This window comes from Ipomoea nil, unplaced genomic scaffold (assembly GCF_001879475.1).
Source record: "Ipomoea nil cultivar Tokyo-kokei standard unplaced genomic scaffold, Asagao_1.1 scaffold3231, whole genome shotgun sequence".
Classification (NCBI taxonomy): Eukaryota; Viridiplantae; Streptophyta; class Magnoliopsida; order Solanales; family Convolvulaceae; genus Ipomoea; species Ipomoea nil.
In genome coordinates, this window is record NW_017619659.1 from 267,501 (window position 1) to 282,917 (window position 15,417).

Here is a 15,417-nt window from a genome sequence, read left to right on the forward strand (position 1 = left end):
CAGGTTGGACATTTCCAGCTTCTATGGGACAACAAGCAACTGGGTTTTCTCAAAGAGGATATGGGTACCCAAAAGGTTGATCCCCAATCCTAATGTCCCCCCATACTCCAGCTTGACAGAGTATTTGTGAGGATATAAATCACCGTGACTCAATGGTTCAACAGATAGGGCCAAATGCCGGTGTGCACAAGAAATCTGTCCACTTTGGACATAATCCCCACTCTGGGTCGTGGGATTCTGATCCGAAGAGAAAGAGGGATGAATAAATTGAGCCTTTGGAGGCTCAGGGCATTGATATGGAAAGTGAGGAGGAAAACTCTTTTGTGCCAAAAAACTTGTTGGAGGCGGGTGGTACTATGTAAGCCCGCCCATCAAAATGAGTATTATTTCTTGGAACTGTCGCGGGCTTGGCAACTCGACGACAGTTCAAGTTGTAGTGGACATGGTCCACATGAAGAGACCTTAGATTTTATTTTGGATGGAGACTTGAGCAAATTCTAATAAAATGGAAGGAATTAAGAGCAAATAATTAGAGGGCTTAGCTTATGCTGCAAGTAAAGGAGAACCAGTTGTGCTTGCAAGGAAGGCAGATGACAGCGTGCAGGAATGATGACTCTATTACGTAAGCAATTATTCTACGTGTAGCTGTAGAGCAACTAACTAACTAAACCAACGAGAGCGCTCCATCACTAGTACAAAAAACATCAATAAAATCGACTAATTCGCGTCCAAAGTTAGAACTTTGTACGCCTAAAGTGTAATGCGGTGAAATTTTTGTAATTAAAATGCCACTATATAAATAATTTTCTTTTTTTATTTTTAATTTTAAAACAGTATTGGCGTCCAAAGCTCTGTACTTTGGACGCCAATATTAAAAGTCTTCTATTATTCGCATCCAAAGCTCAGTACTTTGGACGCGAATAATAGAATCTCATTCATCACTCACGTCCAAAGTGGCAAACTTTGGACGCGAATTATTTTTTTAATCCAAATAACCCTAGCATCCAAATAACCCTGCTCTGATCTTCTCACGCGTAAACCATCGTCTTCAGCCGCTCCGATCTTCATCCGCCGTCCGCCGCTCTCCATCAGCCGTCCCCGTCGTCCATTCTTCACTTCGACGCTGTCCATCAGCCGTTCGCCGCTCTCCATCCGCACTGTCGCTACTTCATCGTCCACCGCAAGCCACCTAAGGTCGCCGCCGCTGCCGCCCAAGCTCGCCGCCGCAGCCACGCATGCCGACTACTGCCGCAGCTACGCACGCCGGTCGACCGCAGGTACGTAATTTTTAATTTTTTTTTTGTTATTTTTTTCAAAAACCAGAACCTACTGAGTAAATATTTCTTTGCATACTCGATGGGAAAGAAACAGTCCTTAAATTTCTTAGACTTGTTTTTGGCGCTTCTTGCAAACGGATAAATGATGACAAATTTTACGGTGACTGCAGTATATACTGCATAGAACAGAACAGAACATCCACTGCAATGAATCAGATTTGATAATTGAAGAAAAAAAAAGATAGATGTATACTTCATTCAACAATTAAACTTACTTTAAGAAGAATGGCTTTCTCCAAAAAAAAAAAATAAAAAAAAAAAATAACAGAGTCTACTGCATGCACTGAGGATTCTCATGCAGGGCTTAGGGCTATCCTGCCTCTCCCATCTTCAACTCTAACTGGAGAAGAGTTTGCGCGCGATGAGATGTCCTGAAACATTCAGAAATGGTTTCAGGTCAAAGGGTTAAAAGCTCTCTTGGAATGTTGTCTTGTGATCTATACCTTTATCCCTCTATGCAGTATGTAGTAGGAGTTAGGTGTTTCAATTGATTCTCAAGAAATTAATGGAGGTGTATATATTTTCCCAGTCTTTTGATTCACATTTAAGAGGGGTAAGAGCTTTGAAATAATCCCCTCATATATATATATATATATATATATATATATATATATATATATATCTTTATATATATATATATATATATAAAGATATATATATATATATATATATATGTTGTGTTTTGGGAGTGTTTCGGATATAATATTTAATGGAGGGTTATTTGTTTAATTTCTGTGACGTGTGTATAGACACACTGCCTTAAAAGCTAATTCCGGAGACCGTGCGAGTCTTTTATATCCGGGGCTTTCGACCAGCAAACACAGAGGATACTCACGTATAGGTTGCACAGAGTATACGTATTAGCGCAGTTGCTGAATGCATTTGCGGTATGGGAAGGCTGGGTATTTATACTAGTTTATAATAACTGCCTTCCCACTACTACCACAATTAAGAACGCAAAGAAAGGATAGGTCCAAAAGTAAAAAAAATTCGGACAAAGTATAAAACTTTGACCCCACCCCACCGCGACGCGCGTGCGAACCGAGCGGGCGGGCGGCGGCGGCGGCGCGCGCGAGGCTCCCCCTTTCCTCTCTCTAGAAAACACTTCAAAGGACCCATTTGGGTTGGTAGTGAAATAGTGGGAAATATCCTCTTGGGAAACCAATGTGGGACAAGCTTATTTGCTAAAACACACTCTTTGGATGTCTTCTTCCCAACAATCCTCCACACATACAAGGAGTGTGGTTATTGTGATGCTTGCTGACCTTAATGCCAGTGTAGAACTTGAACTGACACAGAGTGACCTGAGTAACTTACTTCTCAGGAGTGAACTGAGTCTTGAACTCACTGAGAAGTGGGTGGTTTTGAACTCTGGTGCACACATCAGCTTTATCGCACACTTATTTGTTAGCCTCAGCTGGACACTTTAGGGTTTCTCGATCATTTTAACCCCATTTCCCTCGATGTATCGAGGATGCCTTTCCTGTTCAACCCTTTCGTTAGAGGGTCTGCGATGTTTTTCTCGGATTTCACATACTCTAGGGTGATTACCCCATTCACTATTAACTGTCGTACAGACTCATGTCTGACTCTTATGTGTCTTCTCTTCACGTTATACATGCTGTTCTTTGCTACACAGATAGCAGTTTGTGAGTCACAGTGTATATGGATTGACGGAGTGGAATTCCCCCACAGCGGCATGTCTGCCAGTAGGTTTCTTAACCATTCAGACTCTTGGCCAGCCAGATCAAGGGCTATGAACTCAGCTTCCATTGTTGATCTGGCTATGCAGGACTGTTTGGTTGATTTCCAGGACACAGCTGCTTCACCCATGGTGAAAACATACCCACTGGTGGAGCTGACATCATCACTGTCATTGACCCAGTTTGCGTCACAGTATCCTTCTAGGACATTTGGAAACCCAGTGTAGTTAAGCCCCCACTCTACTGTACCTCTCAGGTAGCGCAACACACGTTTTAGTGCATGCCAATGTGCTTCACTTGGGTTGTGTGTGTAACGACTGAGTCGGTTTACTGCTAGAGCAATATCAGGTCTGGTGTAGTTCATTAAGAACATCAGACTCCCTATGATCTTTGCATAGTCTTCTTGTGCTACCCCTGTTCCAGTGTGTTTCGTCAGCTTGACACTGGAGTCATAAGGAGTTGGAGCCGGAGTCACTTCAAAGCTGTTGAACTTTCTTAACAGCTTTTCTGTATAGTGACTCTGTGATAACTTGTAGTTACTCCCACTCTGGATAACTTTCACCCCAAGTATCACATCGGCCTCCCCCAAGTTCTTCATGTCAAATTTCTCACATAGGGACCTTTTTGTCTCTATTATTGCACTGACATTAGGGCTGAAGATTAGCATGTCATCTACATAGATGCAGATGAGTACCATGCTTGACTCAAACTGTTTTGAGTATAGGCATGCATCTGATCTATTGACTGTGTACCCCAATTCCATTAGTGTTCTATGAAATTTTTCATTCCATTGTTTAGGGGCTTGTTTTAGTCCATAAAGGGACTTTACGAGTCTACACACCTTTCCTTCTTGTCCTGGGTCAACACACCCAGACGGTTGTTCCATGTAGATCTCTTCCTCCAGATCTCCATTTAGGAAAGCTGTCTTGACGTCCATTTGGTGGACTGTCCACTTGTGCGCTACTGCCAGCGCAAATAGCACTCGTATTGTAGCTATTTTTGTCACAGGCGAGTAGGTACAGAAGTAGTCTTCTCCAAACTTCTGTTTATAACCTTTTGCTACGAGTCTTGCCTTGAATCTCTCTATCGACCCATCTGGTCTCAATTTTCTTTTGAAAATCCACTTGCAACCAATAGGTTTTGCTCCTTTTGGAAGCTCTACTAGCTCCCACGTGTGATTAGACTTTATTGAGTCCAGTTCACTCTGGACAGCCTCTTTCCAGAACACAGCATCAACTGAGCGCATAGCTGCCTCGAACGTTTTTGGCTCCTCCTCGAGGATTAACTGACATACAAACTGTTCAGATAGCTCATTTATATCTTTTAATTCAGTTATGTATGTGATAAAGTCTGAACCAAAGCTTGTTTCAGTTCGTTGTCTCTTGCTCCTTTTGAGCTGATCAGGATCATACTCACTCTGTGAGGGTGGGAACAAGGTTGGTTCGTCCCTTTGAGAGCTATTAGTAGACTTCAAGGGAAAGACGTTTTCAAAAAATCGGCTTCCCTTGCTTCACACATAGACCGACTGTCTAAGTACATAAACCAGTATGCAGCACTATTTTCTGCATACCCAACAAAGGCAAAGATTAGGCCTTTTAAAGGAAGGCAGCCCAACCTTTGCCAAACACCCCCACACTCTGAAATATTTCAAATTTGGGGTGTATCCTTTCCACATCTCATAGGGTGTTTTTTCGTACCCTTTATGAGGTATCCTATTTAGGATATGATTAGCTGTAAGTGCAGCTTCCCCCCACAGCGCGTTAGGGGCACCTGAGCTTATTAAGAAAGCGTTTATCATCTCTTTTAAAGTCCGATTTTTCCTTTCGGCTACACCATTCTGTTGAGGGGTGTATGGTGCAGTTACTTCATGGATAATTCCATGTTTTTCACAAAGAGATTTAAAAGACAAAGACTCATATTCACCCCCTTGTCTGAACGTAATCTCTTAATTTTTAGACTTAATTGATTTTCTACTTCATTTTTGAAAATCACGAATTTTTCTTCGGCTTCATCTTTAGTTCTTAGCAGATAAATTTTAGAAAATCGAGTAAAGTCATCTATAAAAGATATGTAATACTTTTTCCCACCTTTAGATTCAGTATTTCTAAAATCTGCTATATCCGAATGAATTAAGTCTAATGCACACTTTGAATTATGTTGAGCTAATGAGAATGGTTTTTTCGTAAACTTTGCCTCGACGCAAGTTTCGCATTTAGTTCCGTTTTCACTTGACACATTATGCAATAAATTCATATTTTTTAATCTATTCATGCATTTAACGCCTATGTGTCCTAACCTAGCATGCCACATATCAAATGAGATAGCAATATAAGCAGAATTGCCAGAACCACTGGCCACGTTATTTACTTTATTCGCATTATTTGTAATGTTCTCGTTGGTAAATGCAATGAGAGGCAACACAAACAGCCCCCCACGCAAATACCCTTTTCCCAAGTATTCCCCCCTGCGACTCATGATCATTTTTTCAGATTCAAACACCAACTTGATCCCGGCTCTGACCAACAGCGGCCCCGAGACCAAGTTTCTACGCAGAGTGGGTACATACATTACATTGCTCAATAGTAAATTTTTGCCAGAGCACAGCTTTATTTCTACACTACCACTACCTCTTACCTCAGCCATGCTATCGTTTCCCATGTAGACTTGGTCACCTTGTCCTTGAGCAATTGCCTGGAAGTTCTTGAAGAGGCCTTTATTTGAGCAGAAATGACGTGAAGCTCCGGTGTCCACGACCCATTCTTTGGAATCTTCTACTATGTTTGCTTCAAGCGTTATTACTGCTGCTACCACTTCACTTTCTTCCACCACATTGGCTTGATTCTTGGGTCCGCCTTGATTTCCCTTCGGGTCATTTCCTCCTTTCTTGTAGTAGCACTGTGCTGCCCGGTGACCATGCTTCCCGCAGACATAGCATGGTCCCCCTTTACCTGCTTTGTGATTCTTATTCGCTTTGAAGTTGTTGGTGTTATTGACTTTCACATTCTTTTTCCAGGTTTTATTTTGGCCAGCATTTCCATTTTTAGACCTGTCACTCGTTTCTATTACATTAGCCTTCATTTTTTCAGAAAAAGAAATTGAGCTCTGCCTGAGGCAAAATGCCTCCTCAATATTGATATGGTTTACCATTTCTTCCCATGTACATTCCTTAGGCTCGTGTTTCATTTTATTTTGGAATCCTGACCAGGATTCTGGTAATTTTTCAAGAAGAGAATAAGTTTGAAGGGCGTCACTTACAGGTATACCTTCGGTGATTAGATCTCCAACCAAATTTTCATACTCATGCACTTGATCAATGACTGGCTTACCATCCATCATTTTGTAGTTCAACCAGCGGGCAACGGCATATTTCTTCCGCCCTGCGTCGTCTGAGCCGTACTTCTTTCGCAATAAATCCCATATTGTTTTGGCACACTTGTGGCTGGCATAAATGTCCAGTAGTGCATCGGACATATAATGAAGCAGAATACCCCTTACCGTTTTATTATCGCGCTCGTACTTGGTACGAGTGTCTTGGATTCGATCGTCTGTCTTGGACGAAAGTGGCGTCTTCGGATCTGCTGCTGCTGCATTCTGTTCAGTGGCTGCATTGTCTGACTGCTCATCATCAGTCGTGACTGGTTGTGCAGGCAGGACAGCTTCTAGCAGGTTCGCCGGTGGACCGTTGAGGACGACATAGTCAATTTCGAGGGCTTCGAAATGGATCATTAGCTTCACCGCCCACCTGCGGTAGTTGAGCCCGTTGAGGGGTTCGATCTTCGTGAGGTCAGCAGCAGCTTTGGCGACGAAGGTAGACATATTGATTTTTGGTACGGAGGGATTAGCTTTTAACTGTTGTGTTTTGGCAGTGTTTCGGATATAATATTTAATGGAGGGTTATTTGTTTAATTTCTGTGACGTGTGTATAGACACACTACCTTAAAAGCTAATTCCGGAGACCGTGCGAGTCTTTTATATCCGGGGCTTTCGACCAGCAAACACAGAGGATACTCACGTATAGGTTGCACAGAGTATACGTATTAGCGCAGTTGCTGAATGCATTTGCGGTATGGGAAGGCTGGGTATTTATACTAGTTAGTTTATAATAACTGCCTTCCCACTACTACCACAATTAAGAACGCAAAGAAAGGATAGGTCGCGCACAAACCAGCCACAGCGCAAAAATCGGACTAAAAGACTGATTCAAAAGTAAAAAATTCGGACAAAGTACAAAACTTTGACCCCACCGCGCGAGCCGAGCCGAGCCGGGCGGGCGGCGGCGACGCGCGCGAGGCTCCCCCTTTCCTCTCTCTAGAAAACACTTCAAAGGACCCATTTGGGTTGGTAGTGAAATAGTGGGAAATATCCTCTTGGGAAACCAATGTGGGACAAGCTTATTTGCTAAAACACACTCTTTGGATGTCTTCTTCCCAACAATATATATATATATATATATATATATATATATATATATATATATATATTCTTCATCCAAACGATTGTAATACAACTGTGTGTAATAATATGAGGTTTTTTGTCAGGCAAATGCTTTGGCATTTGTCTTTCTGTTTCAGATTCCAGGAATGGTTCATTGGGTTATAGAGTCTATTGGTTCACTATATGACATGATGTATTTTCATCTTTTGACATGGTATATAGTGAAATAGAAATTAGCTAATTGATTTGGTTAATTTTATCTTTACTAAATCTATCTTATCCGAGTATTTCTCACTTGCAAATTTGCAATTTCCTTATATTTTCTCCATTGTCATTCTCATTCAAGAAGCAAAACTATTATCTTTGTTAAATTGATTAATCAGTTAAACCATAAGCCTATAAAATAAATAACAAAATAAAATTTTTGCTTTACTAGTAGTCGCAAAATGAGACACATTATCCAAGCAATTTAGCTTGGATTGAGATAAATGAACTATTTCTAGAGAAGTACTTACTAGATTTAGTTAGCTTTCCTAGAAGGTAGACCATAATATCAAACAAATTGTCAGATGTTTTGTTGAATTATTCATATGCTTTCTATTCTACAAACTGCGGGCGCTCATTTCTAGAGCAGAAGTTGGCAAGCTTAGATTTGCCAGAGGATGAGCAAAAGGTTGTTCTCAAGGACTTGGAACGTAAAGAGACAGAATATATATGTTACCAAGTATGTTTAGATTATCTTTTTAGATTTAAATATATTATGCACCTATAAGTTCAATAAATAAAAAGTTTTTTTTTAGCCATTAGCATTATATTTCTTGCAAAAATGGTTGCTAAAGCAGGGCCGGATTTGGGGCTGTGCAAGCTGGGCTACCGCACAGGGCCCCCAGTTTTAGAGGGCCCCCAAATTTTAGAGGCCCAGTATAGTAGTATACCTAATATACCTCACAAATTAAAAAAAAAAATTCTGAGGAATAAACTGATCAGTTTTCTCCGTTAATTAAACAAAAATTTTTTTTTTTTTACAATTAAACCGATCAGTTTTCTCCAACGTTAATTAAAATTTATGAAAGAATTAATTGAGTAATCAATAATGTTGTTTCCCGATGTTTCTTTGTCTTCTTTGCCGATTCATGATTGGCAGGGCCGTAGAGGATTGAGAGGAATAAGTTCAGAGATTCAGAGTTCAATTCATCTTAGTCTTCTACTCTTCTAGTCTTCTTCGACGTCCACACTTCTGCGTTTCCGGCAAAGGCTGCACACTCCACGAATTTCATCTTAGTCTTCTACTCTTCTTATTCTTCTAGTCTTCTTCGACAATTCTGCACGGATTCACGGAAATACGGAATCGGGAAGACTGGAAGCGGTGAAGTCTTCAATCTTAAACCTGGGCGTTTCCTCCTTATTTGCATCTTTGTTTTTAAATCATATATATCATTATTAGTTAATAGTTATCACGCCGGCAAGGCAATACGAACTCTGGACTCTGGACTTATTGGATTCTGCGCTTTTCTGGACTCTGGACTCTGGAGTTCTGGCTTCTTGCCTTCTTCCTTATGCGGTTCTGCCCCTTCTGGTCACTGACTCACTGGTAAGCAACTCAGCAATCATAATAAATTTATTCTGCGTTTTGTTTTAATCAATTTTTTTTTTGAAAAATTGTTTTAATAATTTTTTTTTTGAAAAATTGTTTTAATCAAATTTATTATGCATTTTGGCACTTTTTGCAAGTCTTGTTGTAGATATTATAGATTCTGTGGCGGTGTACTCGGTGTTGGCTTGTTACCGGGAGACGGGGAGAGGCGGGAGTGCTGCTGTGCTGGTCGGCGTGACGGCAGTAAGGCAGTAACCGACCAAGACAATAAACAAAAAATAAGGACTTTTCAATCAGGTTGTTTCAATCCTTTTTAACTTTAAATTTTTAATTTTTAATTTTATATGTTATATGTGTAATGTGATTGCTCCTTGCCTCTTTGTTAGAATATTGTTGTTTGATAACTTTGATTTCAATTGCTGAATCTGTGAATTGCATATTATGGCTCCCGGCATTAGGAAATATGAATCTGGTTATGAAAAACGTAAGAAACAAAAAAAAAATGAAGAGTTACAACAATTACAAAGAGGAGCATTAGATAAGTTTATAATTAAAACACCACAAATTTTTTCTGAAAATCCAAATGTTGGTGTTGATGTTGATAATGAAAACAATGTGGATAATCATGATACTAATGTTGAAAATGGTAACAATGTGCATATTAATATTGAAAATATTGATCAAGTAGAGAATGAAAAAATGAATAATTCACCCAACAATGATGATGATGCAGATGCTTTATATGAAACTAACAATTGTGATATTTTTGATCCAAGAAATTGGGATGGACTTGATTCGAAAATGATTGATTTATTAGTAATCAATGGTCCTAAGAGAGATAATTCTATTGTAAAAGGTCCTAAAGATAAGTTTTCTAGGCAATTTAATGCAAATTTGTATACTAGGGTCTTATCAAATGGCGAAAAATGTGATAGAGAATGGTTAGTTTACTCAAAAGAGCTTGATAGAGTTTTTTGTTTTTGTTGCAAAATCTTTAAAAATGGTATTGGTAGAGGTCAATTAACAAATGAAGGTTTCAATGATTGGGCTCATATTGGTGAAAGACTTAGAGAACATGAGACATGTATGGAGCATATTAAAAATATGACGACTTGGTATGATTTGCGTCAAAGGTTTAAGAAAAATCAAACCATTGACAAAGTTGCTCAAGGATTAATTAAAAAGGAGAAAGATCATTGGAAAAGAGTTTTGTTAAGAATTATTTCTTTTGTTAAGTTTCTTGGCAAACGTAATTTAGCCTTTCGGGGTACTAATGAAAAATTGTATCAAAATGGCAATGGAAATTTTTTAGGCTTAGTTGAGATGGTGGCCGAATTTGACCCTATTATCCAAGAACATGTTAGGCGTATTAAAAATGAAGAAATTTACTTTCATTATCTTGGTCATAGCATTCAAAATGAATTAATATCTTTGCTTGCTTCCTCGATGAAATCTGAAATATTAAAAAAAATAAAGCAAGCAAAATACTTTTCTGTAATACTTGATTGTACTCCTGATATTAGCCACAATGAACAAATGTCATTAATAATAAGATATGTTGATGTCTCTACACATCAAGTTAATATTGAGGAGTCTTTTTTAGGATTTTTGAATGTGAATGATTCAACTGGACTAGGTCTTTTTAGTACTTTGCAAAATGAATTGCATCTTCTTAATCTTAATATTTTTGATATACGTGGACAAGGTTATGATAATGGGTCAAATATGAAGGGTAAACATCAAGGTGTGCAAAAAAGACTTTTAGATGAAAATCCTAGAGCTTTTTATACTCCATGTGGTTGTCATAGTCTTAATTTAGTTTTATGTGATATGGCAAATGCTTGTAGTAAAGCAAAAGATTTTTTTGGAGTCATACAACGTATATATACAATTTTTGCAAAATCTACCAAGAGATGGGGTATTTTGAAAGATAATGTACATGGTTTAACTCTTAAGTCATTATCTTCCACTCGTTGGGAGAGTCGTGTTGAGAGTGTTCAAGCCATAAGATTTCAAATGGTAGAAATACGAGAGGCTTTACTCCAAGTTGCAGATGTTGATAGTGATTCCTTAGTAAGAAGTGAAGCTAAATCTCTAGCAACAAATGAACTTGGTGATTTTGAATTTTTGGTGGCTATAGTAATATGGTTTCATATATTGTATCGTATTAATTTTGTTAGCAAGTACTTGCAATCCAAAGACATGCTTATTGATGTTGCTTTCGAAAAAATTGAGGAATTGATTTCTTTTTTTGAGAAATATAGAGAAAGTGGTTTTAATGATGCCTTGGATTCTGCTAAGGAAATTGCTATTAAAATGGATATAGACCCCGTTTTTCCTAAGAGACGTGAAATCCGTAGAAAAAAAACAATTCGATGAAAATTCAAATGCATCATTAGAAGTTTCATTATCTGCAGAAGATTCATTTAGAGTTAATTATTTTTTTTTCATTGTTGATCAAGCTGTTGTTTCTCTTAAAAGTAGGTTTGAGCAATTTCAAGAGTATGAGAAAATATTTGGTTTCTTGTTTAATTCTGACAGGTTAAGTTCTTTAGATGATATGAGTTTGAAGTCTTCCTGTAGTCGTCTTGAAAATTCTCTTAAGCATAATGGACATTCGGATATTAATGGAGATGAGTTGTATGTGGAGTTAAAACTAAGAAGAGAGTTGTATGTTAATGAAAAACTAGGACCCATTGAAATTTTGAAAGATTTGGAATTGTTTGATTGTTATCCTAATGCAGTTATTGCATACAGAATTTTATTAACTATTCCTGTTACTGTTGCATCTGCAGAAAGAAGTTTTTCCAAGTTGAAATTGTTGAAGTCCTACTTACGCTCTACAATGTCACAAGAACGGCTTAACGGATTAGCAATGATATCTATTGAAAATGATCTTTTGGATAAAGTAGATTATGAAGAGTTGATTGATGAATTTGCATCAAAGAATGCTAGAAGAACATCTGTTTTTAAATAAAAGATCTCTAATTTGCATTATGTTAGAATTTTATTTATAATAAATAAAGTTGTTTGAATTTTTCTTCTTTATATTGAAAATCATATATAAATAAAAATCATATATTTAACGATATTGATTTTAAATATTGCGCTTATACTTTTGATAAAGACCGTAGGGCCTCATTTATTTAGGAGCACAGGGCCACAAAAAACTAAAAAACGGCACTGTGCTAAAGTACATATAAACAACACTCAACTTTACATATTAAAGTACATGTTTACCTAGTAGATATACTTTTCCCAATCAACCCTTATTTCTTCACTATGTAAAGTTGATTGTTGTGTATTTATGTTTTGGATCAACTATAATTGATCATTAACTTTATCATCAGTTCTCAAACTTTTTCCTTTGAATTACTTAATTTTCAGTTTTGTGTTCCTATTTGAGGCTATACTTTGCAATTCATTATGCTCTTGAACCTTTCACCATTGGCTCTTGGACCATTTTAATCATTTGGAAATTTCACCAAGGGCTTTATATACAAGGCCCTTGAAAGCTTTCAAATGCATATTGGTGAATTGTATATGTATATAAAAATGTGTATGAGTATTATGTATTATTATTAGTTTAAATTAATTAGTCTAGATAATATTTTAAATTTAAAATTATTTAGTTAAAGCTTTAATTTGAACCTTTAAGTTATAATTTAAGAAACTAACTCATTCATCATATCTTTAATTTTGTGTGACAATATATAGGAGATATGGATCGGAGTTGGATGTATAAAAAACGCAATACACTTGAATATGTTCATGGGGTTCAAGAGTTTATTAAAATTGCCGAGGAATATGCACGTAAAATTGGTGAAAATTATATAGTGTGCCATTGTTATGATTGTAGAAATCTAAAAAAGTTTCGTAGTTCTGAACAAATTAAGGATCATTTGATACGTCGTGATTTTAAGCTAGGATATGACCCGTGGGTTTGGCATGGTGAAACTGTCTCTACTAGTAAAAGTACAAATCAAAAACATTGATAATGTGTGGGGAAAAACTTCAAAAACAAGTCAAAAGGGCATTTGGAAAAAGATGTCTATATTATAGGATTTGCCATATTGGGAACACTTATCTGTTCGACATTGTCTTGATGTAATGCATGTGGAGAAAAATATTTGTGATAGCATTATCGGGACATTGTTGAATATTCAAGGTAAGACGAAAGATGGTATTAAAGCTAGAAAAGATATGGTAGAAATGTGGATAAGGACTGAATTAGCACTACAAGAATCTGGAAAGAGAGCATACTTACCTCCAGCTTGTTATACTTTGTCAAAAAAAGGAAAAACAAGTTTTTGTAGTTGTCTAAATGGTGTCAAGGTTCCTTCTAGCTATTCATCTAACATTTAAAAGCTTGTTTCGATGAAGGATCTTAAATTGGTTGGTATGAAATCACATGATTGCCATGTGCTAATGCAACATATGTTACCTATTGCTATTAGAGACATATTACCTAACCATGTTAGACAAGCCATTACAAAGCTTTGCTACTTTTTCAACGCCATTAGTGGTAAAGTTGTTGATCCTGAGGTGTTGGATTCTTTGCAAGCTGATGTGGTAGTAACTTTATGCCAGTTTGAAATGTATTTCCCCCCATCATTTTTTGATGTTATGGTGCATTAACAGTTCACTTGGTGTGGGAAATTAAAATGTGTGGTCCTGTATTCTTGAGGTATATGTATCAATTTGAGAGATACATGGGCATTTTGAAAGGATATGTGAGAAATCGATATCGGCCAGAAGGGAGTATAATTGAAGCTTATGGCGCTGAAGAAGTCATTGATTTCTGTACTGATTATTTGGCTAATGTTAAGTCCATTGGTGTTTCTAAATCACGTCATGAGGGAAGACTCACAGGAAAAGGTACCATTGGGTTTAAAACACATGTCCTAAGTTAAATAATCCGAAATCAAGCACATTATTTGGTATTGCAGCAGCTTTTTGAGGTTCATCCATATTTGAAACAACACATGTCTATTATAAGGCAACAAAATCCTTCTAAGGGTGAAATGTGGGTGACAAAAGAACACAATTGTACATTTATCACATGGTTCAAAGATACAGTGATGCAAGAGTTATCTCAAGTGTCAAACAATATCAGTGAAACCATTAGATGGTTAGCGTATGGCCCTGGGTTAGTTGTGAGCACTTATCAGGGATATGATATTAATGGGTATACGTTTTACACAAAACGTCAAGATGAAAAAAGTATGGTGCAAAATAGTGGAGTGACATTAGTAGCACTATCAAGAGAGTATTCTAGTGCTAAAGATACTAACCCGGTAGATGCTACTATGTCATACTATGGAGTCATTGATGAAATCTGGGAACTTGATTATAAGGTGTTTAGCATTCCTCTATTTCGATGTTCTTGGGTTGATAACAGACGGGGTCTCCGTGTAGATGATTTGGGTTTTACCTTAGTTGATTTTGGTCGGCTAAGATATCATGATGAACCATTTATACTTGCATCTCAAGCTAAACAAATCTTCTATGTTTATGATCCTATTGATAGTAAGTGGTCAATTGTCTTACAAAGCAAAAGAAGTATTGTTGGTGTTGGTGATGTTGTGGATGAAGAGGAATATGACCAATTTGATGAAACCCCACCATTTGCTATTGGTATTCAACTTGTGGCTTTAGGTGAAGATAACATTGATACTAATTACATGCGTACTGATCATGAAGAAGGGTTGTGGATTGACCATCCAACAGTATAATTTCTAAAACGTAATCTTATTATTTTTTTTATAACATGTTTACATTTTATAAAATATTCTTTATAACATAGTTATCTTATGCATGTGCAGGTATATATATACGATCACACAGATCCGATGGTATAGGAGTCTTCAAAGCAAACAGGGAGCAAATTGCGTAAAGCAAGAGGAGCTACAAGTTGCAGTAAAATGAAAAAGAAGAAACCAGACGATGAGTCTATGTTAATTGAGTTCGATGACATGCATAGGCCTATTGGCCCAAATGCAAGGAAGTATGCAAATTACCTTGGCCTTATGGTTCGTATTCACATAGACATTAACATTGGTGAATGGCGTCAAGTCTTCAGCGGGGTTAAAGAAGCGGTTTGGCATGAACTTAAGGTAATAGTCAATAATTTAATTTATATATATGTTAATGTCAATAAAGGTCTAATTATTTGTTATTTTTTTGTTGTTATTCAGAAAGAGTTTAATATCCCTGATAAAGAAAGAAATAATATTTTGGACCATGCGCAGGTACGTTGGAAAGATTTCAAGTCAAGATTGGTGCGTGAATTCATCAACAAAAAGAACCCAAGATATAGCTATCCTTGTGAGTATTATGACTTCTTGAA

At 37.3% G+C, this 15,417-nt stretch overlaps 1 protein-coding gene and 1 pseudogene across 1 annotated transcript; both read right to left on the minus strand.

The window, feature by feature from the left end:
• LOC109168887 overlaps positions 1-1,152 on the minus strand; it is a 7,868-nt pseudogene extending 6,716 nt beyond the window's left edge.
• Positions 1,153-2,777: 1,625 nt separating this feature from the next.
• Positions 2,778-6,856, minus strand: LOC109168888. The gene is made up of 2 exons (XM_019317743.1): positions 5,337-6,856; positions 2,778-4,497 (listed from the first exon to the last, which is right to left on the minus strand). Exons 1-2 carry the CDS (start codon positions 6,854-6,856, stop codon positions 2,778-2,780), a joined length of 3,240 nt encoding a protein of 1,079 aa, XP_019173288.1.
• Positions 6,857-15,417: the final 8,561 nt, after the last annotated feature.

Excerpts from the sequence above, each read along its gene's own strand:
- LOC109168888 (XM_019317743.1), bottom strand. The coding sequence starts at position 6,856 with ATGTCTACCTTCGTCGCCAAAGCTGCTGCTGACCTCACGAAGATCGAA. Across the intron at positions 4,498-5,336 it reads TTTGATATGTGGCATGCTAG|CTCTCAAAGGGACGAACCAA; the intron begins GTTAGGACACAT and ends GTCTACTAATAG.